At 43.5% G+C, this 26,602-nt stretch overlaps 13 protein-coding genes across 13 annotated transcripts; 12 read left to right on the forward strand and 1 right to left on the reverse strand.

Moving 5' to 3' along the window:
• Positions 1-239: 239 nt before the first annotated feature.
• Positions 240-1,868, forward strand: TbgDal_IV2610 (hypothetical protein, conserved; the record flags this gene model as incomplete). The annotated part of the gene is made up of 1 exon (XM_011774547.1): positions 240-1,868. The coding sequence occupies one exon, from the start codon at positions 240-242 to the stop codon at positions 1,866-1,868; it is 1,629 nt and encodes a 542-aa protein (XP_011772849.1).
• A 1,019-nt stretch (positions 1,869-2,887) lies between these two features.
• Positions 2,888-3,256, reverse strand: TbgDal_IV2620 (hypothetical protein, unlikely; the record flags this gene model as incomplete). The annotated part of the gene is made up of 1 exon (XM_011774548.1): positions 2,888-3,256. One exon carries the CDS (start codon positions 3,254-3,256, stop codon positions 2,888-2,890), a length of 369 nt encoding a protein of 122 aa, XP_011772850.1.
• Positions 3,257-4,471: 1,215 nt separating this feature from the next.
• TbgDal_IV2630 (hypothetical protein, conserved) lies at positions 4,472-4,780 on the forward strand (the record flags this gene model as incomplete). The annotated part of the gene is made up of 1 exon (XM_011774549.1): positions 4,472-4,780. One exon carries the CDS (start codon positions 4,472-4,474, stop codon positions 4,778-4,780), a length of 309 nt encoding a protein of 102 aa, XP_011772851.1.
• A 549-nt stretch (positions 4,781-5,329) lies between these two features.
• TbgDal_IV2640 (cysteine peptidase, Clan CF, family C15,putative) lies at positions 5,330-5,998 on the forward strand (the record flags this gene model as incomplete). The annotated part of the gene is made up of 1 exon (XM_011774550.1): positions 5,330-5,998. One exon carries the CDS (start codon positions 5,330-5,332, stop codon positions 5,996-5,998), a length of 669 nt encoding a protein of 222 aa, XP_011772852.1.
• A 539-nt stretch (positions 5,999-6,537) lies between these two features.
• Positions 6,538-8,790, forward strand: TbgDal_IV2650 (hypothetical protein, conserved; the record flags this gene model as incomplete). Its single annotated transcript, XM_011774551.1, has 1 exon — positions 6,538-8,790. The coding sequence occupies one exon, from the start codon at positions 6,538-6,540 to the stop codon at positions 8,788-8,790; it is 2,253 nt and encodes a 750-aa protein (XP_011772853.1).
• Positions 8,791-10,015: 1,225 nt separating this feature from the next.
• On the forward strand, positions 10,016-10,333 carry TbgDal_IV2660 (T. brucei spp.-specific protein; the record flags this gene model as incomplete). The annotated part of the gene is made up of 1 exon (XM_011774552.1): positions 10,016-10,333. One exon carries the CDS (start codon positions 10,016-10,018, stop codon positions 10,331-10,333), a length of 318 nt encoding a protein of 105 aa, XP_011772854.1.
• Positions 10,334-10,688: 355 nt separating this feature from the next.
• On the forward strand, positions 10,689-11,984 carry TbgDal_IV2670 (3-hydroxy-3-methylglutarate-CoA lyase, putative; the record flags this gene model as incomplete). Its single annotated transcript, XM_011774553.1, has 1 exon — positions 10,689-11,984. One exon carries the CDS (start codon positions 10,689-10,691, stop codon positions 11,982-11,984), a length of 1,296 nt encoding a protein of 431 aa, XP_011772855.1.
• A 289-nt stretch (positions 11,985-12,273) lies between these two features.
• On the forward strand, positions 12,274-12,645 carry TbgDal_IV2680 (hypothetical protein, unlikely; the record flags this gene model as incomplete). Its single annotated transcript, XM_011774554.1, has 1 exon — positions 12,274-12,645. The coding sequence occupies one exon, from the start codon at positions 12,274-12,276 to the stop codon at positions 12,643-12,645; it is 372 nt and encodes a 123-aa protein (XP_011772856.1).
• Positions 12,646-12,980: 335 nt separating this feature from the next.
• Positions 12,981-13,472, forward strand: TbgDal_IV2690 (ubiquitin carrier protein, putative; the record flags this gene model as incomplete). Its single annotated transcript, XM_011774555.1, has 1 exon — positions 12,981-13,472. The coding sequence occupies one exon, from the start codon at positions 12,981-12,983 to the stop codon at positions 13,470-13,472; it is 492 nt and encodes a 163-aa protein (XP_011772857.1).
• An 833-nt stretch (positions 13,473-14,305) lies between these two features.
• On the forward strand, positions 14,306-16,615 carry TbgDal_IV2700 (hypothetical protein, conserved; the record flags this gene model as incomplete). Its single annotated transcript, XM_011774556.1, has 1 exon — positions 14,306-16,615. One exon carries the CDS (start codon positions 14,306-14,308, stop codon positions 16,613-16,615), a length of 2,310 nt encoding a protein of 769 aa, XP_011772858.1.
• A 552-nt stretch (positions 16,616-17,167) lies between these two features.
• Positions 17,168-19,579, forward strand: TbgDal_IV2710 (kinesin, putative; the record flags this gene model as incomplete). Its single annotated transcript, XM_011774557.1, has 1 exon — positions 17,168-19,579. The coding sequence occupies one exon, from the start codon at positions 17,168-17,170 to the stop codon at positions 19,577-19,579; it is 2,412 nt and encodes an 803-aa protein (XP_011772859.1).
• A 1,355-nt stretch (positions 19,580-20,934) lies between these two features.
• TbgDal_IV2720 (hypothetical protein, conserved) lies at positions 20,935-21,387 on the forward strand (the record flags this gene model as incomplete). Its single annotated transcript, XM_011774558.1, has 1 exon — positions 20,935-21,387. One exon carries the CDS (start codon positions 20,935-20,937, stop codon positions 21,385-21,387), a length of 453 nt encoding a protein of 150 aa, XP_011772860.1.
• A 2,919-nt stretch (positions 21,388-24,306) lies between these two features.
• TbgDal_IV2730 (hypothetical protein, conserved) lies at positions 24,307-25,206 on the forward strand (the record flags this gene model as incomplete). The annotated part of the gene is made up of 1 exon (XM_011774559.1): positions 24,307-25,206. The coding sequence occupies one exon, from the start codon at positions 24,307-24,309 to the stop codon at positions 25,204-25,206; it is 900 nt and encodes a 299-aa protein (XP_011772861.1).
• Positions 25,207-26,602: the final 1,396 nt, after the last annotated feature.

A 26,602-nucleotide genomic window follows, 5' to 3' on the forward strand; every position in this document is an offset into this window, starting at 1 on the left:
TGTAATTTCTGTGATTTTGTCACTACATCGCAAGTGATGGAGTTAGATACTGTTGCCACATTCTTCGCCCTTTCCCAAAGGGATTTTTGTGATTTTTGCTCAATCGGGATGTGAAGCTCCCCCACGAACAAACAAGCTATGTTTGTGCACCCTTGACCTTACTTTTCTTTTGTAATCATCTCGTTTCGTTTACACCTTCACATACATGCATATATAACTTCGTAACGCAGTTTAGGAGCATGATTCGGGATGCAGAGTTTTGGATAGAAGCGCGGCGGTTGAGCAATCGCGGGAACTCCATCTTTACTACGCTGCTTCCGCTTCTGCATTCTCGTCAGTTAGCTCTGGACTCTGGTGTGCAGGTAAATGAGATCAATCCCGCATGCAAAGAGGTTCCTTTGACAGAAAATTTGCAAAGGAAGGAGCCATACGAGGAAAATAAAACCCTTCAGCTGCCCAGCGCCACCGCACCACGGGGTTCGGTATCGGAGAGCACATTACGCGTACTACAGCAGGCTATGATGTTTGCTGTCCCCATGTATGCCTTACGGTATCAAGTAACTGGAATGTCAATGAGTTCCAAGACAAGTGCAGTAGTAGATCGGGAAACGAAACAGGTGGCCACATTCGGAGCAGGGGACGGTGTACATATCCCGAATAATATTCGATGCCGCGGCTGCGCAGCAGGCGACAATTTCTTCGCAGTACTGACCGACCAGCAGGAAGTGTGGGCCTCCGGTGGGCTGCATGTGCTGACGTGTGATGAAGGCACATTAACCGCCTCCCCACTCGGTAAATCCAATGAAATGAAAAAAGTAGCATCCAAAGCCCTAATGGTGGTAGGAAACGGGCAGCGACTGTCGTGCCTTACCGAGTCTCTTTCGGTGCAGCCACTGTCAGTTGTATTGAATCCGGTAACATCTATTTTCCCCTTTAGACGCATACGTTTCATGGACATGGGATATGGTGACGATTGCTATATGGTGGGAATGGATTCCGTGCTGTACAAAACTGTCGTGTCGAGCCGTACGCTAGGAACGCCGCGGCGCATTATGACACTATCCCGAACCACTGTATCGCGTGTAGCAAGCGGTTCGGGTTTTTATGTTTTTATTGATGAGAATGGGCAGTTGTACACCATTGGATGCAACAACAAAGGTCAGTTGGGTAATGGACAGAAACAGCACGCGCGGCGAAGACCTTTTCTTCACCAGTCGTTGCGGCACCACTACTTTGTTATGGCCGCTGCAGGTAGTGGACACTCCTTAGCTCTAACTAGTAGTGGCATGGTGTATGGAGCGGGTAACAATGAAAGTGGACAGTTGGGATTAGGCGAGCACGTGACTGAAGTGCTAACCTTCACTCCCATTCCTCTTCCTGCCAAGTGCACGGGAATTGCAGCAGGTCCCAAAGGCAGCATGTTTGCATGTGCCAACGGTTGCGTGTATACATGTGGTGCCAACGACCTAAGGCAACTTGGTTTGGATGTGGATGACCCGGTTGTTTATAGACCGATGCCAATGCCTGCAGTCACATCAGGGGTGGAGGCATATTACATGGATTTTGGAGCGTATAGAAGCCCACCGGTTGCGGTTCTTAGGTCATTTTGCTCGTCAATTCCATCACTGGATGTCAGTGATTTGGATAAACCGGAGGTGTTGCCAAAACCCGTGTCGTCAACAGTGTCGGTTGTCTCTGAAGAAGTTCCGGATACGCCGCAGTTGCCTTCACCATTGCTTCCGGAGGATGGCGTGGAGAACCTTCCGGAACCTTCCGTAAACCACCATCCTTCGAAACGAAGGGAAAGAAAAGAGATAAAGGAAGAAAGGGAGAAGCAAAGCTGTGGAAAGTGTTGTGTGGTGTTATAGACATATTTCCCCTCTGTGTCCTCTCAATTCTTCCCATACGCACACGTGTATTACTTCCCTACACATTTTGACGTACGATATCCCTTTAATTATAATTTCCCCCTCCCCTTCCGCTTCGTCCTCATTCTTCCATTCCATTAGGTACATGCAAAGGGATTCCTTTTTTTGTTTGTTCGTCTTTGCGTTTGTGTGTCTTTGAATTTGTTTGATTTGTTACTGTTGCTGTTAGTAGTGATTATGGGTGGTGGCCAAAACACGTTTGCTGTTATTGAGAGTGGCTATGGTTGTTTTGTTTTGTTTTCACTTCCTTTTTCATTCAGTATTTTAGACGCCTATGCAAGACTTTCTTTTCCCATTTTTTTTCTCCTTAATTTTTCCCGTTTTCGCTTTCCTCATGCAGAGTTCCTCTGCATTGTGACGATGTTTGTTTCCACACAGAGACACACATAAACAGACACGTGAGAAAAATTAAAAAGGAATATATATATATATATATTCCTGTCCTTTTGATACCTTTCTATTTTCTTTTGTTTCGTTTGCATTTCCTTTCGGATTGCCTGAAAGCTCAGTTGTTTTTCAACATGAACCCCTTCATTGTTTCTGTCGTCACTTGTTTCCTCCTTCCCACACCCATTTCCCTCCACTTCCTCATCAAAATTGAGCTTTTTAGAAAAGAAATATATTTATTTTTATATGTATAATTAATAAATGCAAGAGTTTAGGCACTTAACTTTATGTATTTTTTTCAATTTTTTTTAATTTTTGGAAAAAAATATCATGTTTCACCTTGACATGTATTTTATTATCGAATAATAAGTATTAAATTTTTAACAAGAGTGCACGATGCGATGGCGGTTTGTTATTTTCTTCCTTTCAGCAAAAAAAAAAAAAAGTCTACCGCCCACGATGGTATCGTCCGAAATTTTTTTTTCTTTTCCTTCCTTTCTTTTTTTTACCTCCACAAAAGTGGTGAGTGTTTTAATAAGATAACACGAAAAAAAAAAAGGGGGGGCGGAAAGTTAACGGAGGCAATTAAAAGGAAGATGATTTTTTTTTTTTAAAGAGAAAAGAAAAATGTTTTGAAACAAAATAGAGAGGCGAATGGAGGGAAGGGAAAAAGAATAGTCGCGACACAAATTAAAGGTGAGTGAAAGAAAAATTTCAGGTATACAGAGAGTTACGCCTATACTTATATATTTATATAAATGTATGTATATATATAGATATATATATATATATATGTGTGTGTGTGTGTTGTTTGATGTTGTACAGTTGCGCAGGCTAAATTGGTGGGAATAGTTACGATGATGATGATGATGATGAAGATAGTAATAATAAATGATGATCATTGACGCAGTGACCGCCGCTTGCCTTTTCAAGGCTCCCATTTCAGTTTTTTCGTCACGTTTGTTTGTTTGTTTTTTTCATTGTTTATTCAGTGGTTGGTGTTTTCTTTTTATTATTTTCCTTAGTGGTGGTGCTGTGCGGGCCGTTGTGTCACTTTCATGTGAGCACGCCAAGTCGGCAACGTTGCGCGACCTTCAATTACAACCCGAAGGAATGGATTGAAATTAAATGAAATGAAGCAAATAAATAATTCAGTACGTGAGTAAGTGAATGACTGGAAAAGCAAAGAGGTATTAACGTCAACGCCAACAAGAAAAAAATGAAGAAATCAAACAATCGAAAAAGGAAAAACAAAAGGAAAAAAAGAGGAAAGGCAGTTTTTATTGCTGGGAAATGAAATATAAGGAGGTGATAGGGGGGGAGGGAATCACGTTTAAAATAAAAATAACATCTGTAGGAGTTTTATTTGCATGTATTTGTATAGGGAAGCAAAAAGGAGGGGAAAAGGGAAGAAAACCGTGTGGTGACGCGATTACCACATTGTGTCCAGGTGGAGTGCACATTACATAAACAAACGTTTAAAAAAAACAGGGAGAGGACGCGAAAACAAACGGAACAAGCAAAAAAAAAAAGAGAATGCGAATAGTAACAATTCAAACGCAGGGATATATATATATATATATATATATATATATACTCAAAAAAAAAAGGAAAGGAAAGGGATGGACTAAGAGAGTGTCCACCTGAACTTTCACTCAATTATTCATTCACTTGCTCAACGAAAATTGGCTCAGTCACACGTGCGTGTACATGTGTGGAAGGATGGCGTGCCCATTGGTTGCGCAACAAAGTGATTATTACATTTTTTTTTTTTTTCGCCTCCCCCCCCCGTCCCACAGACGGGTAGAAAAATTAAAAAAAGATGGTTGTGTTTTCAAAACACATGTAGCTGTGACACCACCGATACATTATATATATATATATATGTTTATGCTTATGAAGTGGGGCGGTGCCAAACGCTGCTGCATATGCATATCTTACATTATTTCCATTTTTTCCCCCTTCTTCTTCCTTTCTCCGTTTTGCTGTTGTTGTTGCCATCGTCGCTTCTCTCTTACTTTTTTTTTCTTTTTTTCTCTTTTCCCTTCTGCAGATCCAACCACTTATTTGTAGTGACATACGGTAATCATAATAATAGCCAGTAAGTTGCAGCAACAAATCCGTACCAACCTGCAATTTCCCGTGTTGTCATACTTATGTTTATTGCCCGAACCCTTCCAGTCTTGCGGCAGGCGATGCCGCGCCAACGATCTTTTCTTTCATCCGTATTGAAGGGACGTCGCAATACACCAACATATTACAGTGGCCGCGGTGATATGGCGGGGAATCCAGATATTTTAGCGGAGGCGGCGTGCTGCGGCCGACCTGATGCGGAATGGGCGTGGCTGAGGCTTTTGTGTTTTGTGTGTGTTTCCTCCACTGTTGGGGTGTGGCTTTGGCAAGTGTACTTTTATAAACAGGCAATGTTCTTCAAAGATGAGCCCTGGTCACCCTTTAAGAATTAAAGCAAAGAAGGTCAAAGAATTTCCGGTGGGAAGTACTGTTAAATGCATTTGACTACGGTTCACAGACACACAAACACATCTCTTCCACCTCTTCCGATTCCTCCGTTTCCAGCACAGAAACCGGCACGCCTTCATTAGTTTGCAGTGGCGCGTCGGTATGGTTGCTCGTGTATTGTACGACTGTCCTTAAGTTATCGTGTTATTGGTTTCCTTTCGGCCCATGCAACACATGCATGCATACATAAATAATATATATATATATATATGCACCTTCCTTTTCTTTATTTTTTTCTATAAAAGCACACAATACGTAATAAAATTTTGATCTTTCTGAATACTGTTCTTTGGCGTGAGCATTGATTCCCTCAACAACCATTAACACTACTTTCTTTCCCCTGGTCGGACCACGCAGTTGGCAAACACCCACCAGCATAAAGGAAATTTGAAAAGAAGAACGGAAAACTACGAAGAAAAAACTTAAGGTACGTGCGAAATAGGAAGCACACTGACATTGCTCGTGCTTCCGGGGTTACAGCGGTGCAGGTGGAAATGAAGCCTACAAAACCACTACTTTACATAACGGGATACGGACCCTTCTTGGAAATAACGGAGAACCCCAGCGCCACCATTGCGCAAAGTGTAGCGGAACAGGTGAGACAAAGTGGCGAAGCGGATGTCCATCATGAAACACTAGACGTGAACTTAGAGGCCGTTTCCAAATATTTCAACCGCCTCAATGAATCCGTCACCGCTCATCTGGAAGCCACACATCCCGAGAATCGAGTACTTCTCGTCAACGTGGGCCTTCACAGTCGCGAAAAGGAGAAGGTATTGCGGCTGGAAGTGCGCGCCTTCAATGAACTGGAGGGAAACCCCATCGATGATGAGCTTCCCTTGAGTACATGCAAAGACAGTGCTTTCGTGAAGGGATGCAAGCTCGAAACAACAACAGCCCTCATAGAGGAACTCAATGCGATTGAGAGAAATGGTAGCGATCATCACGAAAAGCCTCGTTGGATTATTTCTTACGACGCGGGGCGATATTACTGCAACTATGCACTGTACAGAGGCGTGAAGATGCAGGAAGCTCTAAACAGCCGCGTGTTTGCCGTGTTTTTGCACATTGTAGCATCCACTGTCGTGTGCATGGAAGAGCAGGTTGCGCAGGTCCGCATGCTTGTGTCGCACCTCTTGAAACACATGGAAGCAGTTGAATGACTTCATTTACAAGCTATTCTTTTGGGCGTACCGTTTGATAGTTTGTTTATTCTGCTGGTTTTGTTGGTTGGGTTTACCTTTGATGGCTCATTATTACTGGGGTTTCTGTTGATGCCGCAAGCGGGGCTACCTATCACAGTGGTGTCGCTGTTGAAAGGGCGCTTAACGAAAGTGCAGAATAGCCAGACACATACATACATATATATACGTACGCTTATTTATTGGTAGTATACGTCTCTGTGTGTATCTGCGTGTGTTTTGCAAAAAGCTCTGAGTTCCACAGACGGTTTACCTCAAAGAGGAGGTGTTTCCCCCACTTTTCCACTTGCATCCTCGATTTTATTATTTTTTTTTTCTTGCATACGTGAGAATGAGGGTCCACCCTCATGAATGCCCAGTGTCTTCTCCATATCAGAGAGTCCTCCAAACCACACGCGTTAATTTTATGAAAATTTCCTCTTCCTCTACCACACATTCCCCTTCCCTCCTCCTCTTCTTTTGTTGCTGTTGTTGTTGTTATTTTTACTTTTCCCCCTCTTATGAGCGAAGAAGTAGATTGGTTGGGAAACGGGGGATTCTTTTCTTCCACCGTAATAGAAGTGGCCGTAATCAGACACCATAATATCGGGAAGAAAAAGGAGGAGGTCATCACCTCCATGCAACCACCTTCACCAACTGTATCCTTCATTGAATATGTCCTTTTGGCACTTGAGCTTCCACCAAACATGTTTGTCTCCAAACTGGCCGCGTGCTGCACGATGCTTTTCCTAACGCGCTCAGACCCAAAGCTCCTACGGGAGTTGTGTAGAAAGTGGGTAATACGATTCAAAAAAGATCGGCACCTGATTATTTCCCGGATTCGGGAAAGCACAAGGAGTGCTAATTGCTCTGATATGTACTCGAGAGCATCCATGGATAGTGTTGTCGAGAATCTTCCGGGCTCAGACGAGTGTGACCCACAGAACTGTATGGAACATTTTCTTCACCTGATCAACACGTTTGTGCCGGAGTATTTTTCTTGGAATTGGCACCACACAGAGTTGATGATTCAAACCAATAGAAAGTCGGAGGACTTTGTACGCGAAAAGCTGCTTCCACTCTGTAGGAATAGCAGCGAGGATGCTGATGGATTGGATGACGAGGATAAGGACAAGGACGAAGCTCTGGCGTCCTTTTTGCTTAGTAAACGGCCTGCGGATACTCGGGGCTTTAACAAATGCGAAGAAGCATGGACAAACGGCCTCGAAAACCCTGAGCGGCCCCCTCTTGAAAGGTATGCATCGCGCATTCGTTTCGCAACATTCAGCAACCTCCGCAACTGTTTCCGCCAGTCACCACATGGCGTGGTGCTCATATTTCACGCTAACTATTCTTCAAAGAGTTGCGAGACGCTGAGGACCTTTGAGGAAATTCTCATGAAACAGATGCTGAACCCTCAACCACAGGTGTGTGTTGTTCACATTGTTGCAGAGCCTGAACTCGCGCGCTTATATCAAATAAATTGGTTTCCAACGATCATCTATGTGCCACCGCTATCCCAACCGAAGAGCGGCCCATTGCTGGAAGTTGTAGAGTCTAACACCAATAGTAATGGTTGTTCATTCAACCAAGTGCGCACGAGTAACGGTACGCCTACCATTCGGGGCACTGGGGGTGAAGCCGATGATGTATCAAGCGACGCATTGCCACCAGTGCGTCTGGTGTCATCGGATGCGGAGGAGTCAAGCGATGATTCCCCCTGTGCAGCAAGTCCATTGCAAGAAGAGGAAATATCACCCTCTGTTAAACATAAGAAGCACCGTGTGTATCCGCCAGAAGGTGACTTATCGGCTCCGTCGCTTGCAAAGTGGATAAATAGCAGAGGTTCCGTAGCACAGCTGATGCCTGCGGATAATCGTGCGGTTTCACGCATTAATCAGCTCCCTGAAAGGAAGGGATTTCCGAATGGTTTGAAGCATTCGTCGTCGAGGGACTCTCTACAGACGTTGAGTTCCTCTGCGGAGGCGGCGGATTCTCATGAAACCAGCGCAAAGGCACCGGTGTTCATTTTTCTGGGAGGAGGTGTGGCTGCAGGGAAAAGCACTGTAGTGTCTGTGCTTTCTGGTAGTTTATGGTGGGAGGAGCACAAGGCAAATAGCGTCATCATTAGTGCTGATAACTACAAGAGCCAGAGTTACCTGGTATCGAATGACATGGAGAAGCAGCACGAGTATAGCACACGCTTGGCAGAGGAACTCATGGTGAGAGCAGTGAATGGGAGGCGCAGCATTGTGTTCGATAGTACAATGATGTGGAAACCGTTTGTTCAGCAGGTGATTGATATGGTGCGCAATTCCCATCGTGTGCTGTACGAACAGGGACCGGGCTATCGGGATGGTGGAAAAGTGGAAGAATACTTTAGGACGGTGGGACCACGGTCAGAGTCTCACCTTCCACCATATGTAATTCGACTCTTAGCAATAACGGTTGAGCCTGAAGTTGCGGTACGCCGCGGAATCCTTCGCAACTTCTCAACAGGACGAAGCGTGCCTATCAAAACTCAACTTCGCTCCTTCCGCCTATTTGCAGAGAACTTTGTGGAATATGTTTCCCTAGTAGATGAAGCTACGTTATACAACAACAATGTGATTGTTGACCTCGAGAAGGGCGAACTTCCGCCGGTGGTAGCGGAAAAGCGGGAGGGGAAACTGGTGGTAGTTGATCACGACGCCTATGCACTTTTCTTAGGACAACGGGGGTTAAATGAAAATGCTGGGAATGCACTTGAGCTCTACAACCCCAAGCAATCCTAACACGGGAGCAGCGAGGGGTCGGGCGCGTTATGACCATTTGTTAATGTGCGCTTTCGGGTCGATAAAATATATGGATGGACGTAGGATATTGTTGTTGTTATTGTTATTTCGTTTTTGTTTTATCATTTACACGTTTGGATGCCGTCGTTGCGGTTCGTATTAGTAGTGACATTTGTGCTGCTGTATTTGGTGGTACGCTGGCGGTAGGGGAATCTGCATTGAGAAGGCTTTAATTGGTACTGTGTTCGTCATTTTTCCTGTTATTATTATTATTATCATTATTATTATTATTACTATTATTGTATGTATCTTATGTGTGCGTACCTTCATATGTCCGTTTACAAATACTTAAAAAAAAATCAGAGGGAAGAGGGAAGTGGTCCAAACAGGTTCAACTAATAAGTGATGGCGGAAGAGAGTGTTTGAACAGAGAAGGGATAACATAGCAACCGTTCTAGCTCATATAACATCGGTGTTGATTTCTTTTCGGTGCGCGTGTGTGTGTGTTTTGTTTGTTTGTTTGTTTGTTTGTTCTCTTTTCAATTAAAACGGTAATCCCACAGTAATATCTTGCATGTACATATACACGTGTAAATGTGGGTTTTTTTTTTTTGTCCCTCCCCCTCCCCTACCTTGGCCCTTGCTTCCCCAACCGCCAGCCTCTGGTACAGAAAATATGAGAACATTAAGGTGAAGGAAAAGGGTAGGCAGGGTTGTTACCGTTTAAAGAGGAAAAAAACTAGAAGAGATAGGGATAGGGATATTACTGTCCGTCACTTTTCTTTTCATTCTTTCTTGGTCTTATCATTTTCTGTTCCTTCATTTCTTTTCTCTCTCCTTCATTTCTTTTTTTCTTTTTTTTTATTTTTATTTTAACTTTATCTTTCCTCTCACTAATGGTGGTGAAATGGAGGAAAGCGGGAGAAGCGGTTGGTTTCGTCGTTGGGGTTTCTTTTCCCGCTCAACAACCGAGTAAAAGTTACATTCATGCACGCGCAGGCGTGGAGCTTTTGGCGCCGCTTCCCTCTCTTCCTTTTTTTTTTCTTTGTTTGTGTGTTTGTGTGTTGTTGGTGTCGTTGTTGTTGTAGTTGTGTTCTATAATTATTCGTGCAAAGTGCTCCCATTAATATCTGGACTTTATGTTATCCCCTTTTTTTTTCTTTTTTTGCCCTCCCCTCACCTCCCTTTGTTCTCTTCTCTTCCACGCCTTTTCTTTCATACACATATGCACTCTTTTGTGTTTCCCCTTTTTTTTTTCATTTTATTTAAAGAAAGAAATAAAAAGAATCTTTTTCAAACCCGTTTGAACCATTTCTCATTTGGTGTAGGGCTGAAGTCAAGGTCTGCTGAACGCATTAGTTTGCTCGGGGAATTGTTGTGCTGCATTTCCACCACTCTCTTCCCTTCTCTGAATAGTACCTTCCCTACTATCATATTAATTTATATTTATTTATATTTACATATAAATAAATCTGTTGTTGTTGCCATTTGTGGGGGTGTTTTTTCCCCCCCCCCTCCTTCTTTCCTTTTAAAGTTGTTGTAGACATTCATCTTTTTCTTTTTTGTGTGTAGGAAATAAAATTTTAAGAAACAAACTTGCTCATACACTTACGTTGCCTCCACACACACACACACTTACATCCGACTCCGCAGCAGTGTGTTGCTGCTCTTGGACAGTGGAACCAATTGAAAGGCAAACTAAACGAGTAACTAAAGGGCATTCGTACGTGTCAAAAAAAAAACAGTGGAGGAAAGATAAAAAGTAAAGTAGACAAAGCGGGCGATTAGTGCAATCATTGGTTGTTTGTTTGTTTGTTTTTCTTTTTTGCCCCTTAATAAGGCAAAGAGACGCAACAACATTTTTTTTTTAAAAAAACGGTATCACTTATATTAGAGATATGTTTCGAACGTTACCCTTGAGGTCAAGTATTCGCATGGTGGAGTGCCCGCGCGATGCGATGCAGGGCTTACCACATTTTATCCCAACAGAACAAAAGATACGGTACCTCAAAGCTCTCCTGAAGTGTGGCTTTTATGCTCTTGATTGTGGCTCTTTTGTGTCACCGCGAGCAGTTCCTCAAATGCGTGATAGCACCGAAGTTATCGCTAACTGTTGGAAAACTATGCAAGAGGAAAAGGCAGCGCCTAAGTTGTCTGTTGTTGTTGCATCACTCGCTGGGTTTAAGCAGGCATTGGAAACTCCGGGAGTGAGTGTCATTGGGTATCCGATTGGTTGCTGCGAGCGGTTTCAGCAACGTAATGCGAAAAAGAGCATTGCAATGTCCCTTGATGAAATTAGAAACATAAAGGAGGCCACAGATGCCTTCAATGCGCAACGAAGCTCAAACCCCGTGGCTCCCAATGAAGACGTCAATGGGAGGGAGCTTCTCATTTACATTTCTATGGCATTTGGTAATCCGTATGGCGAGTCGCACAGTATTGATTTAGTGGAAAATTTGGTAGGAGAACTTGTCGCATCGGGGGCGCGTGACATTAGTCTTGCTGACACCACTGGAGTAGCGCAACCGCCCCTCATATTTGACACCTTCACTCAATTACGGAAGAAATTCCCTGATGTAACATTTGCTGGACATTTTCACAGTAATGCGGTGGAGGCGAGAGGGAAAATTGTTGCAGCGCTGGATGCCGGTTGCACGATGATCGACAGCGCGCTGTGTGGTATGGGCGGTTGCCCATTCGCTAAAGATGACGGTCTTGTGGGAAATGTTGCGACGGAGGTGGTGGTGAAGGCGCTTGAGGAGCGTGGCGTCCTCCCCGCTGCTCTCAATAAGGAGCAACTAAAGAAATGCGTCCTCATCAAACAGGAGATTTTTGGTGTGAGCGTGAGAGACATGTTGATTTCACAAACACTGCACGATGAGAAGCGGTTTGCGGCGTTATGCCAGGAGCACTTTAAGTTGTATGATGTTAACGACGATGGTACTTTGGATTATGAAGGATTTAGAGATAGTATGATTCATGTCTTTGCTGAATTGGGTGCACCACAGCCATCAGAGGAGAAAATACGCAGCAGTTTCGCGAAGGTTGATATCCAAAATCTTGGGTTTATTACAATTGACGCGTACACGATGGGTGCAAGGCGCTTACTCGTCAAGAGATTGGCTTCCAACACCAACACAACAACTAAGAATGAAGAAAGGGGGGAAGGTGTCGTTGAAGCATCTTCCTGCTGAGCATTCTAAAGGTTTGCTTTTTTTTCTTTTTATTATTTGTTGTTGTTGCTATTGTTTGGTTTTTCTTTCCCCCCCCTCCTCCCTCTTCAAACTCGTGATTGGGACTTTAGGAGGGACCAGGGGAAGGGAGACGAGTACCGTAATCATGGCTGGTTAATGGCACCTCTATCATCCAGTCTGTGTTTCCCAAATTCACAAATCAAAAACACGGAACCGAAATTATGGGATAACAAAATGAAGAACTTAAGACAATGATGTGATGCAGGATAAAAAGAGGAACGGGGCATGAATGCACACAAACAGAAACCCGTACACACGATGTATGCAATATGTACTGTTTGTAGCAGAAAGAAAGAAAAAGATGGAGGGAGGGAGGGATAAAGAGGAAAGGAAGCTGATGGCGCTTCTCCCGGTTCCCTTTTACTCTGTCTTGTATCTCACGCTTGACTTCTGTGACCTAACTTTTATCTGCTTCATACTTTTTTTTCATTCACTGTCTTCGGTTGACTCGTTTGTATCCCTCTTTTTCTCTTTCCATTTGTTTCCATTCCTTCTGTCATGTCCTTCACTCCTTTTCCACACACACGCACGGTCCATCTGCATGCTCATGTGTGTAATATACCGTGTCTCTTTGGAAATTTCAGTAGTGAAATGTGTTTGATGCAGTTCAAAAAGCGCATATCTCTAAAGATCACTTTTTGTTGTTGTTTTTGTTGTCGTTGTAACAATATTTGCAGCATTTATGTGCTTGACAGTTGCGTCTACTACCTGTTGGTTCTTTGTTCTCTTTACGCTACTTTCAATTTTCCCCCTTTTTTGTTATTATCTCCTTTAGTGCATAAATACACGAAGAGGAAGGGAGGCGGGGCTCATTCCCATTTGGCTCGCATCAGTGGAGACAACTTGTGGTGTTGCTAACGGAACCGTAAGCATTTAGCACCGGAGTTGTTTTGTTTTGTTTTGTTTCCCCCTACACACACACACACACACACACAGATGACGGCAATTGCGATGAAACGGATTGCTAAAGATCTTAACGTTCTAAAGACGGACATTAGTCGTAGTGCTCCGGTGGTGTCTCTCATTGCCGCTGTTGAAAGTGAAAACGTTTATCAATGGCATATTGTGGCACGGGCTCCAGCCGACAGCATTTACAGCAGTAATAGTGATGAAGCACAGCAGAAGAAGAAAAATGCATATCGTCTTTCAGTAATATTCACAGACGATTACCCCGACAAGCCACCAAAGGTAAGTTTCATTACTAATATTTATAGTCCGCTTGTTGGGGAAAAGGGTGATGTGTGTGAGCGACTCACTGAAAAGGATTGGACACCAGACCAGCGTGCAACTAATGTTATTATGCGTGTCCTCAATGAGGTGTTTAGTGGATATAAAAACAATGACGATTATGATTTAAACCACGACGCACGCCGTTGTCTAAAGGAGGAACCAGAGGTATTCGAAAAGCGAGCTCAGTGTCCGTTTTAGTTGAAACGCGAAGCACAAAGAAGGAAGAGTGGAAGGGGAGAACAAAAAGAAGCAAAAAAAAAAAAAGAGGACGCAGATTTTTTCATAAAAGAACACAAAAAAACTTATTGAGCGAAACGCGTAATTGCCGCTGATGGTGTTTTAATTTTTGCGCCCGCATGCCGCATACGGATGAGGCCACATGTCTTCCATCCAACCGGAAGTTACGGTGTATAATATCGTATAGGTGGAAAAAGAAAGAAAGGAAAAGAAAGGGAAAGTCTTTTGGATGTACCGTGTTGTTGTTGCAAATGCATAAATAGACGAAGGCACAGATATTTTCCACCTCACATCGATGTTGTGAAGAAAAGCAGCTTTACATTGGCGTCACATTTCAGTAACCACTTTTTTTTTTTTATTTGAAACTGATTGGGGGCAAAGGCGGGGAGATTTTCTTTTTTTCTTTTTTGGGGACAAGATCAGAGGATAACAAATAATAAAAATATCACTTCTTCGCCTGTCGGCAATACCTTTTCCGTCACCCCCTGCTACTTACATATATGGTTTCAATGTGCGTTACCGATTCATTTACATTTTATGCGCTGGTGTTTTGTTTTCCCCTTCTCCACATCACACACAACCACACCATTCTTTTTGTCCTATTTGTTGTTTTTGTTATTTATTTATTTATTTTTTTTGCGACCCTGTCCCGTCCTCGCAACCAAAATATTTTTCTCCTCCTCTTCTTCTCTTCTTTTCATACGTGGTACGCAACGATATAATGTTTTTTTTTGTTTTGTTTTGTTTTGTTTTAGCAAAGGAACGAGACGGAGAGCAGAAGTTGAATCGATGAAATGGAAAGACTGTACCGCAGCCACATTCGCAGGTGCCACTGCCCGTGTGAAGTTAATATTTGCCTTCCGCGCTCTTTCCCCTTATTTGTAATGCAACGAAATGTCATACAATCAAACAGTGGAAGAGGCCTGCGGAGTATTTTGGATCAATATGAGGATTTCAAGCTCATCATGCAACTTCGCAAAAATGGACGGGGGAATTATTACAGATATCAACAGAAATTGTGGCCATCAGCTGAGGCTTTAGAGAGGGATATGACGGAGAGACTTTACAGCAGCACCGAACGCACTCCCCTCGCGCTTTTGCCGCAACCGAAAAGAGCACCATCGCCTCGCACATGTGTGCTTGAGGGGTGTGGTGCAGCGGCATTGTTAGAAGGAGCGAAAAATGCCGTACAGATCAGTGAGGACCTAAACGACAATCAAAAGGAAGTGAATGAGCCGTTAGATCTCACGGACTCGACGGAAACAATGTTTGCCGAGCTTTATGGTACGGATCAGAGTATCAATAATAAAATCATCACAGATAACGACCTACAGGGGACTGTGCTGGAAGCGGCCCAACAGCGTGCGAGGACTCTCATATTCGATGACCTTCGGGTTAATGAGCTCGCAACTTCTCCAGCAGTTGCGTCCACTAATTCGAGAAGAACAACAACAATACTGTCCGCCAAAGATAAAGGTAGCATGGCGTGGGAGGCGCTCGGGCTCTGCCCCACGTTGAGTAAACAAGTTATAGCTAAATACAGTGCAGCGCCCACGCGACTTCAGTGTCGCCTCCTTCCCGCCCTTCTTCATGAAGATCATAACGATGTATTGTTTAATGGCGTGACGGGGAGCGGGAAAACTAGTGCGCTTCTTCTTGTCCTCTTACAAGCGGTCCGCAACGAGTCTGCCGGACTGAATGTATTTGTTGCTAGTAATGCCATTACTGCCATGCGAGCCCGCGACCAGTTGCAGGCACTCTGTGGGGAACTGGGTGGTGCCATGGTGGACCGACCTCGAGACGATTTCACATGGTTGTTTATGGGCATCTTTTCAGGAGAATATGAGGCGTACTATCGAACCCTTCGCCGTTCCCTGAATAGTGATCACGGACCCGTGCGGATCTTTATAACGACGGCAGACACTTTTTGCCAATTGTTATTCGAAAAGAAAATGGAGTTCGAGGCATTTGGTTATCTTCGCCGTGTTTACGTTGATGATGTGGGTGTACAACTTCCAATGGTGCCCCCTCATGCTCCCGTACACGAAATGCGGGAGAGGCTTCGGAATCCGCTCCCATGCGAACTGTTGCTCGGAACCCTGCATCAACTGCCGGGGCCTCACATTCGATCTATCTTGCAGCTGGGGCTCGTGTCGGCCGATATGGAAACTGCGCTCAAAGATCATTTAAAGTCGTTGTGCGTAAAATTGGAGCGCCACACGATTGTTCTTTCCGCTGTGCGCATTCCCTCAACGATACACTGTCTTTTTAGCTTTCATCTCGCCCACGAGGATGTGTACGAATACGTTGTGCAACTCATCTGGAATGCACGGGCTACGATCCCTGGTCGGGCGGTGATATATGTCCGCTATGAAGACAACATCCTACAGGTGCGCACGAAGCTACGCCAGCTTGGAATGGATGTAAAGCTCTTCTCAGAAGTTTACCATGATGGTGTGTTTCGTGACTCATGGAAGTTTCTCTTACTACATGAATCAGAGGCGTTTGGGGTTGACTTACCGCTTGTCTCGCATGTCTTCATCACATTTTGTCCCCACAGCACATGTTCCTTCCAGCATATGTGTGGTCGAACCGGACGACTGGGAAATGTTGGTTGGGTGTACACCATAACAGACAAACGTGAAGCAAAGGCCGTGCGTGAGGTGGTCACACAGCTGGAAGTTGATTTTTGTAGTCACGTGGTTGACAGCAATCTTGCACAAGTGCCACCCAGCGATATGGACCGCCTAACAAAGGAGTTTGAGCTATATGGGTTGGATCCGCAGTATGCAGTGAGGCAACACTACGTTGTGCAGAGTGAAAATCCAGACATGGCGTACCGCAGTCGTGAGTTCTTTAGTAAGCCAGCGGAAAAGCAGTTCCAGATGGAGGACTACACGCCAACGCCGGTGTTGCATAGGCGGTTCGTTAACGCAAAGAAGTTGGCTAAGGACGTGGAACGGGACCCTTCTGTGGCACTCACCTTACAGAAGGAAGGATTACTGAACAGCAAACTTGCTCCAACGAAAAAAATGAGAAACCTTCTCAACAACAAGAGCCGAAGCTTCAATGCAGCACTTTATGGTATGAAGAGTAATAAATAATGGATGTCCATGAGTTTACCAGCACCATTTTATCTTCCAATTCTTCTGTGTGAGGAACGTTCAATTTGCAAGGCTACCGGCGAATCCGAGCCTTAGGGATATTAAAAAATAAATGTACGTTGGGCATGGAATTCTATGGTTGTGTGTAAAGATGGCTCGTCTCATTGCGGAAACTGATGTGATAGGAATGATTCTTTTAGGTCGGGGGGGGAGGCCGGGAGAAGTGGTTGATGATGATATCCCTCCTGTGAAAGTGCGGTCGTGTAATTGCGCGAATCAATAAACAACACTAATAGTGTTCGCCATGATGTGTTCGACTTTTTTTTTCTTTCTTTCTTTTTTTCCTCTGCGCTATCATGAATTATGGTCGAACAGCTGCTGTACGGTTTATTCGCTCACTAGCTTGGGTCTCCGCCTTTTCTTCTTTTTTTTTCTTGCACATTTTGTGTGGCTCACACCCGCTTTAAATAATCCTTTTTTTTTTTTTTGCTTTCCTGTCATAAAGGTGTACCCGCAGGAGGGTCTCATAGTTGATCACATCTTCACTTTTGAATGACCACTCCATCTTTAGATTCAACAGCGGTACGTGTTGTTGCCCGCTGTAGGCCCCTTCTTCCGAGTGAACGAAACCACACAACCTCCCGAATTCAGATTAACGCAGAAGCTGGGACAATTACTCTTGCCGAAAAGGGATTAGGGGTTGGTCGTTGTTTTACATTTGATCGTGTTTTCCTTCCCAACGCGCAACAGCACGATGTTGCTGAAGAGGTGAGTCCACTGATCAGTCACGTGCTCGAAGGATTTTGTGCCACCATTTTCGCATACGGTCAGACAGGTAGCGGAAAGACACACACAGTTGAAGGGTTTGAATACATTCGTAACGGTAGGGGTGGCCCTAAAGTCAACATAGACACAGACCCCGAAAAGCATGGTATTATTCCCCGCGTGATACAGCTCATTTTCGATCGTGTTCGGGAAAAGCAGTTCGCAGATGCTAACACATCATATCACCTTAAGTGCAGCTATTATCAGATATACAATGAACGGGTTACAGATTTGCTGAATCCCTCATCGGAAGCTTCTAAAGGCACTGGTCTAAAGGTACGTTGGTGCCGTGACGATACTTTCACAGTGGAGAACCTTTACATATGTGAGTGTGACCAACCCGGCGAGATGCGCCGTATGTTCTTGTCTGGTGCTAGAGCTAAAGAAATGGGAAGTCATATGATGAACCAGCAATCGTCCCGCTCGCACTGCGTCTTCACAATCCACGTAGAGCGTTCCGATAGCGACATCCCAGGGAATAGTGTGAAGTCACAGCTCACCATTGTAGACTTGGCGGGGTCAGAGAAGCTGACGGCGCTTGACGCCAACCCCTCCTCAAAGCTGACTAAGGAATCTATAGATATAAATACGTCACTTTTTGCCTTGGGAAAAGTGATCACCTCTCTCGCCCAGCGATCAAAGCACAATCAGAAAAACGGTGCGGGGGCTAATCAGTTGCACATCCCCTACCGTGATAGCAAACTGACCAAGCTCCTGAAGCATGCACTAGGAGGAAACTCACTAACAACGATGTTAGCGTGTATCAGCCCATCCGATAACTACGCGGAGGAAACAATGTCGACGCTTATGTTCGCTACTACAGCTAGAACTATTAAAAACGTGCCTTACGTGGCTGAGGACCCTGTAACACAGGTTGTCAATCAACTCCGGAGCGAACTTGGAAATGTAAAGGAGGAGTTGAGCTACTATCAGAACCTTGTTGGCAGCAACCTCATCAACAGTGGCCCAACGCGACCACAGCCTATGTACCACGTGGAGGCTTCAAACGACGAGGCCGTTAACGCACAAGTGAATGAATTATCGGACAAACTCCTGCAGGCATGTGATGCCCTCCAGAAAATTATGAGCATCAACACCCAGCTTCGCTCTGCTTTTGACGTGGTGAAGGAGGCGAAAGCAGAACTCGAACGAAGGGAGATGGAGCTAAACGCTGAAAATTTAGCTCTGCGCGAACGTATTGAGATGTTGGAGTCTGTTGTGCTTAAAGAGGACTTGACGGAGTGCTTTGGAAATGGCGCAAAGTCCCAGGAGGGGTATTTGAAGAACAACGGTTACTACTATTCCTCAGCGCGAGCATCACTCCTTACAAATGCATCCGACCCAAAGTCCTGTCACGCACCCACCAGGCCCCACTCCGCAAGCGTGCACGAGTCGCCCGCTCCAACAACAGCTGGTCAAACAAATCCACGGGCTTATGCAGCGGATGGAGCGTGGGCGGCGGAGCGCCCTCCGATTGCCGAAGATAATCCCCGACCAATGACGGGACCTTCAGTGCGCCCGTCAGCGGAGGGTTTTGTGCCCTCAGCACAACTTGCGGAAGAACGCTTACGTGGGGAACAATCAATTAATAAACGAAGAGAAAAGCTGACAAAGGGTCTCGCCGAGTATGCTAACAGATACTGTCAACCTGACCGTTTCGTGAACTATGCGGAATACTACGGAAAGGCCCGCCGCTTGGTAACCACGAACCGTTCAGTTTCTAGTACCGTGGATGATATGAGCAAAACCCTCCGCCAAATCCCAGAGAGCATTGCCAGCACCGTTCCCAACTCACTGAAGACCACTTCTCAATTCGGGATGTTACACTTTGGTGGGAGCCGGGAGGAGTTGGGCGAACTCGAGGAACGTCGGCGGCAGCGTGAGGAGAAGCGGCAGGCGCTCATCGCTCAGCAGGATGCCCTCCGCGGTGATGTTGCGCGCGCATTTGTTGGTATTACTGAAAAGAAGGAACCCATCCGAGCTGGAAAAGAACCATACGAGCAAGGATCATTAGCATCCACGGACACGACCGGGAAGCAAATGCCAAAGTTACCTTCAGCGCAACCTGCCCCCGCAGATTCGGTGAGTCGGCTGAAGGCTTATTTGGAACAAGAAATAGGTATGAAGGGTGAGTTATGAAGAGGATTATGGGCAGCTATAAGACCCGGGGACACATTTACGCACTGAATCGTGGCCGCACACAAACACCGTGTGCATACTTACAACCACTTACATATCGAATATTGCCGACCCCGGATCCCTGGACCAATGTTCTGCAAATGGGGTTTATGCAGCCGGTATAAGCGGCTAATTGGAGCTCGCTATTATTTATCCCTGGAGGTGGGAGGCAGGCGCGTGTTCGCTAAGCTGATGCGCACAGGCGAAAGGAATGAGTGCGTGGGAGGCGTTGCAGCATGTCGCTCCAAGGAGTGGGAAGGGAAGAGAAGCGGAAAAGAGAAATATGAATTCGGCACCTCATCTCGGGAACTGTTTCGTGCTGTTGCCGTAACCCTCTAATTCCCTGTGTGTTTATCCCGGATTTTGGCCACTCGGTTACCCTTGCCCTGGTGGGTTCCTGATGCGATCCTGTTGAGAGGGAGAGAGTGGGGTTCCTGTTTTGTCTGTGCTGGGCTGGACTGCAGATACAATTCATTTTCTTTCTCCTGACTATACCCTATTACGTATTCAGTCCCGGTAATAGTGGGGTTTGCCTTTTATTATTATTATTATTATTATTATTATTATTTCCCCTTGCTAGATGCCGTCGCGTTTCACGTCATGGTTTTAATGTTCCACTGATGTGCACCTCGTTGGTGGTAGTGTTATTGTTTTTTTTTTCTTTCAAATTAATTCTTCCCCGCACATTTGCTTTGTTTTCCTTGTTTCAGCACGCAGCACCGCATGTACATTTGCGTGCGTAAGTGGGTGCCCACTACAACTTCGTTGGAGAGAGTGAGTTAGGTTTTTCTCCCTTACATACACACCTGATGTCTCTCCATTTTCCCCACCTCAGTTGGCTGCTCTTACGGCCTCAACCGTGTCTGCACGTGTATGTGTGTTGAATGCATACCCTTATATTACCGATCGGGCGTAGTGATCTCTCAAATATACATATATATATATATATATATATATACATATAGGTGGGTGAAACAGCGTGTGCATTGTTTCACTGCGTCCCAACACATCCGCCCTTCTTTACTTCATGGCACCTCTGCTTTTAGCACATCATTCTATTAGGCGGTTATTTATCTATTCTATGATTGTATCTGTTACTACATTCTTTTTTTTTTTTGTACTCTACTGCCTCTTCCGCCCTTATATAATTCTTCACAATCCCTCCTTTGCAACTATGGAAAGAAAGAGAGAAAACAAAGCAAAAGCTACAAGCGACCATCTACAAGAGCTAATACTACACACTACATACATTCTCAAGTAAGCACTCAAAGGAAACCCTCAAAAAAGAAAAAAAAAGATATCTACGGTTTGTCATCATGGAAGCTGTCTTCTACGCATTTGCATCCTTCGGCACGGCGCCCACGAAGGAGATGGACAATGCCCATTTCTCCAAAATGTTAAAGGAGGCTAAAATCATTGGCAAAACCTTCACCTCTACAGATGCCGACCTCCTCTTCAACAAGATCAAGGCGAAGGGCGCCCGTAAAATCACCTTCACGGAGTTTAACACAAGAGCCCTCCCTGATATTGCCACCAAGTTGAAGATGACACCCGAGCAGGTGGCTGAAATTCTCACGAAGGCATCACCCGCCTCCAATTCCACAAAAGCAGAAGCTGTTAAGTTCCATGACGACAAAAATCTCTACACGGGCGTCTACAAGGCGGGAGGCCCCACAAATGTGGATCGTAACGCCGGATCCCTTTCAGGGGTTGTCGACCGCCGTGTGGATCAGGTCGATGTGCGTGGCACAACCTCCTCGCAAAAGTAAAACAAAAGAAATTGTAATATGTTATATTCATTTGATATATATTTAAATTTATATTTGTGGTACTGGTAGGCGAAGGATGAAAAAGGGGATTACGGAAAAGAAACAAAAAAAAAAGTAAAAGAAGAATAAGAATAAGAAGGGATGGAATAATTCTTTTTTTTTAAAAAAAAGAAAGAAAGGAAAAAAATATGAGGGGGAGTGTGTGGGAGGACAGAAGGATGGAAAAAAAAAAAAAAGTCACAAGAAGTTTGAAAAAGAAGAAAAGAGAACGAAGTGAAGTGAAATGAATATGAAATATAAATGCGGTGACTACGAGAAAGGAAGAAGAAGAAAGTGAATTTTCGTCCCAAGATTGAAAAAAAAAAAACGGAATATATAAAAAGAAAAAAGAAGAGCGAAGTTATGTCGACAAATGCAGAGCATATCAAAAGTGTAAAAAGGGAATAGGGATATTTAAGGACATATTTCTCATTTGTTTGGCGCCCTTCTGAATAACACTCCCAGAATATTTTCGCCTGATATTTTTGGCTTTTTTTTCTTTCCTTGCCTGTTTTTTGTTTGTTTGTTTGTTTTTGTTTTCGTTTCCCCTTTCGGTGTTGTGTTGTTTACAGTAATATCCCCTACACGACATCACATACCTTTCACCATGTCATTTGAATTTCTTTCCTCATCTCTCTTTCATTTTTATTTTCATTTCCTCCCATAAGTGCCGTGGTGTCCTGATAGTTGCGATGTAATTTAATTCGGTTATTTCCGTCATTTAATCAGGCGTCAGGCACTTCTTGAAGAAAGTGAAAGGGAAAAAGGAAAAGAAATGTGGCAGTGGAGGCAGAAGCAGCAGTGGCAAAAGAAGAAGAAAAAGAAGAAATTGGTGGAAAAAGAAAAAGAAAAAAATCATTATCATTATCATTTCGTACATGCCACAACAGTGCCTTCTTTCCTGCGTTTTTTTTATTTTGTTTTCTCTTTGTGGCGGATACCATTCAAATAGTTCCATCTCATGCGCAAAGGATTGAAATGAAGTAAGGATAAAGAAAGGTGAATATTAGGGATTGGGACATATATTTGAATTCTTCGTGGTATGTATTTATACATTAATGTATTTATATTCATACTCACTCAGAGGCATTTTAAAAAAAAAAATGAGGAAGATATAATTGTGGCGTGTAATGGGTGATGGAATTTGGTTGAGGAATGGAAAAGAAAATTTGAAGGGAAGGACACGCGTAAATTTTACGCAAATCTCTCTATCCCTTTTTCTTTTTTCTTTTCTTTTCTTTTTTCTTTTCTTTTCCAAATTCCCCCTTTTCTTCTTTCTTCATGTGTATTTGTATGTGTGAATGTGCGGGTATGCTGCTTCTCATTTTGTATGTATAAATATATATATATATATATATATATATATGCATCTATGTACGTATGTATGTTTGTTCATTTGTATGTGTGTGTGTGCGTGCACTTTTTTCTTTCTTTTCCATATCTGGGGAACAGTTCAATATTATTTACCCCGTATATCTCCTTTCGTCTCCTTACTATTTATATGTATTTTTTCCTTTTTTTTTTTCTTGGGTGTTTTTTTTTCTTTTTTTTTCTATTTAGTTGACACTGCCGTTGTTGTTATTCTTGTTATTATGATTATTATTGAAAAGTGTAATATATATATATATATATATTATAACAATAATAATCGCAATAAAAAAGAATAATGAGGACAACTTCCGCTGCTGCAACAGAGATAAAGCGGTGCCTCACAATTCATGTGGACTTTTGATATCAACTAGGAATGATATGATGGTCACCGATAACTCTCTCTGATATATCAAGTTCTCTAAATATATATATATATATATATATTTTTTAAAAAAAAAGAGAAAAGGATTAATATTTTTATTATGAATTATTATTATTATTACTATTATGCGCACACACGTATGCCACGTCATACCGTTGCTGTCGTTGTTGTTGGTGTTGCTGTTGGACCAGTGGCCGCACAATCAGTAAATGTACTTGGGTTGCTTTCATTCACACCTGTCATATCTCTAATCATTTCTCCTCTTTCCTTTTTTAAAGAAAATAATAAACAAAAAAAAACAGAAGGGATAGGAAATAGAAAAAAATAACAACTAATTAGAAGTAATCATTTCTCAGTTAATTTGCATGCAGAAAAACTTCATATAACTTAGCAAAAGGAATGCAACCTTTTCGAAGCTGGGAGGAGGACGTATTTAATTGATATGATAAACTTGTAGTCGCGTATATGTTGAGGCCAGTGACGTTATTTTCATTTATTATCGCCGGTCATGGATTTGGCTATTGGTTTCGTCAGATAACTGCGGTCTCCTCAGTCATTATATAAAAATGAAAGGGATTGGGATTGAAATGTAACGAAATAATGTTTCTTCAAAATATATATATATATATATATAAAAGAAAGGCAGCATTTGATGTTGTGCGGTGATGTGAAAGAGAGGTAAGAAAAGTCCCACAAAACAACTTTTCTGAAGTTTAATCACTTTTTTTCTTTTCTTTTTGCGTTCTTCACTACATTTTTTTTTTACAAAAAAAAAAAATAAATAAACTCGCTGCTTCACACTCTTTGTGCCTCACCATTTATACGTGGTGATCAAGTTATCAGCCTGTTTGGTGCGTATCAATCAGAACTTCAGGAACAAAACCGAGTGAAACGAGTTAAACAAAAGGAAAGAACAAACAGACATAAAGGAGCAAACAACACGAAGAAAGAGCAAAGAGAATAAACGAGAATTAAGGAGCAAAAAAAAAAAAGTAAACAAGCAAAGGATAAGACGAAAACGGTGGTAATATTAGTAATATATATATATATATAATTTAATTTACTATTAATACTACTAATTGAGGGAAGGAAATTAAAAATAAAGAAAAAGAAAAAAGTAGGAAGTTATGAGTACAACATCGTCACGTACAGCAGACGACGGCCTGACGGAACTTGACGGTCACGTGCCGGGCCACTTCCGCCTTCCAACGCGTGGGAGTCAACAGCCTTTAGACGAAGATGAGGATCGTGCGCTGGTCTCCAACGGTACCGGTGGCGATGATGGTTCATGTTTTTCCGGTGACCCACACGAAGTTCCCCATCCGGAGGAACCGACGCAACTCAACACCCGGACACTCCGGCGGATGCAGCGGGCCGTTGCGGGTGGCAACATTCCGTTACGTGCAGATCTGCTTGGGGGCACGAATTTACGAGCGCAGCGGACGGCGAGTGCCATCACTGCGATGAGTTGTACTTCTGGTGGGATGGATGCTCAGTCCAGTGGTTGTGATACGTCGCGGGCGGAGAGTAAACAAAAATCTAACGATGTGCCTTTGGGTCGCGCTCATGACTCGGTGGCAAACCTCTCAATGGCCAGCGTGGAAAGCATGTGTGGCAGTACCGTTATGCCAAACATACTCAACCGAAAGAATCTGGACTTTTTTTCTGCTCAATTGCTCAGCGGGGGAGCGCGGCTTCGCCAAGAGTTCCTGTCGGGCGAAGATGTGAAACCGCGGGGCGGTGAGCCCTCCGAAATGGCAACAGCAGATTTGCCAATGAGTTTGTGGACGGAAGGTGGCGGTAGTGAACATTTGAGCCGATTTATCTCCCAAAGTGACATTGGATTAAATACGGAGGAGACACGACAGGGAAATGCAGCAGATAGCCTCAGTGAGGCCACAAACCCGCGGACTCCAGCAAATGAAGAGGGTATGCAGAGCGTAATGGCAGAAATGGGCACATTTGGTTCATCTTCACGTATAGCCGATCCCACCACGGCATCGGAAGGATCAGCCCACAAAAAGTAGAAGAGGGACCAAATGTCCACGAAACATTTTCGTGAAGAAGAGGAAGAGTGAGAGAATGACGTGGAAGAGAGAGAGAGAGAGAGAGAGAGAGAGAAAGAAAGAAAGAGAGGAAAAGGAAAAAAGAGAAATGATGAAAATAAGAGGAAAGAGTGGATAAATTCCAGCAAAGTGTGAGGGCATATATATATATACATAAATGTGCATATGTGCGTGTATCCGTTTCCGTGTGTGTACTCGGGACGCTGATGATGTCAGCAGCAAAAATTGCTGAAAGTTGGAAGAAGAAGAAGATGAAGATGAAGATGATGATGAAATCTCCTTCTCTTCACAAATTTGAACGACACTTGATGAGCATATGAGATGGCTGCTTGAGTGGAGGTCTTATTTAGTGAAAATGAAAAAGGGGGTAGTTAAAACTAAGTATAGAGTGAAATGTTTGATAAGATAAAATGAAGTGGAAAGAAAAGGTTAGGGATGATGTGAAACAAGACGCGATAAGAAAGGTTCGAGAAATGGGATGATGAAAAAGGGAGGCGCGTTTATAATTGTTGTTGTTTGGTTGGTTGGTTGGTTGGTTGAACCAATGTCTGGAAAAATGACGCTATACTACAAACCAGCGTACAAGAAAGGGGGCAAAGAAAAAAAAACAAAAAAGAAGTCAGGGAAAAGAAAGCGGGTGAAAGTGATACAAATTTCTCAGTTTGCACATCATACGTGTCTGGGTGTACTTTATTTTGTTACGCTCCGTTTAGTTTTACTCTGCTTTCCTTTTTTCTTTCTTTTTTTTTGTTTTGTTTTTTGTTGCTTTGTGTGTGTGTCTGTGTGTGTGTGTTTTTTTTTTTTGACTTGTGCTTCATTCATTCGTTTATTCATTCAGACCATAAGATGGTCGTGGTATCTCCCTTTCCGTCCTCTTTAACGTGAAGATCTTTTCATCTTGAGGGGGATTGTCTCTGGTGACTGCGTTTTCTTTTTTGTTTTGTTTTGTTTTGTGTGTGATGCTGATGTTGTTGTTGTTGTTGTTGATGTTGTTTTCTTTTCACTTTTGAATCATTTTATTTATTTTTGTTGATGGTGCTTGCGGTAGCTGTTTTGAAGTGCAAGTGGAGGAAGAAAAGAGCAAAAAGATTAGGTGAAAATGCAAAGAAGAATGAGTGAGTGAGTTAAATTCTGAGAATTTCATGTGCCTTTGCAAAACTTGTGTCCCCTTTAATATCAAAGCAAAAAAAAAAGAAAAAGAAGGGAAAAAAACAAGGACAAAAAAGGGACGAAGAGACATGGAAAAAATCAGGTGAATAAAAGGAAGGGATTCGGGTAAATGACCGTGAAAATTATTGTGTGTTTGCTCCATTGGGTTTGTTTTGTGTTTTTTTCTCCCTCTCCTCCCCTCCCCACC

The sequence above is a fragment of the Trypanosoma brucei genome, chromosome 4, assembly GCF_000210295.1.
Source record: "Trypanosoma brucei gambiense DAL972 chromosome 4, complete sequence".
Classification (NCBI taxonomy): Eukaryota; Euglenozoa; class Kinetoplastea; order Trypanosomatida; family Trypanosomatidae; genus Trypanosoma; species Trypanosoma brucei.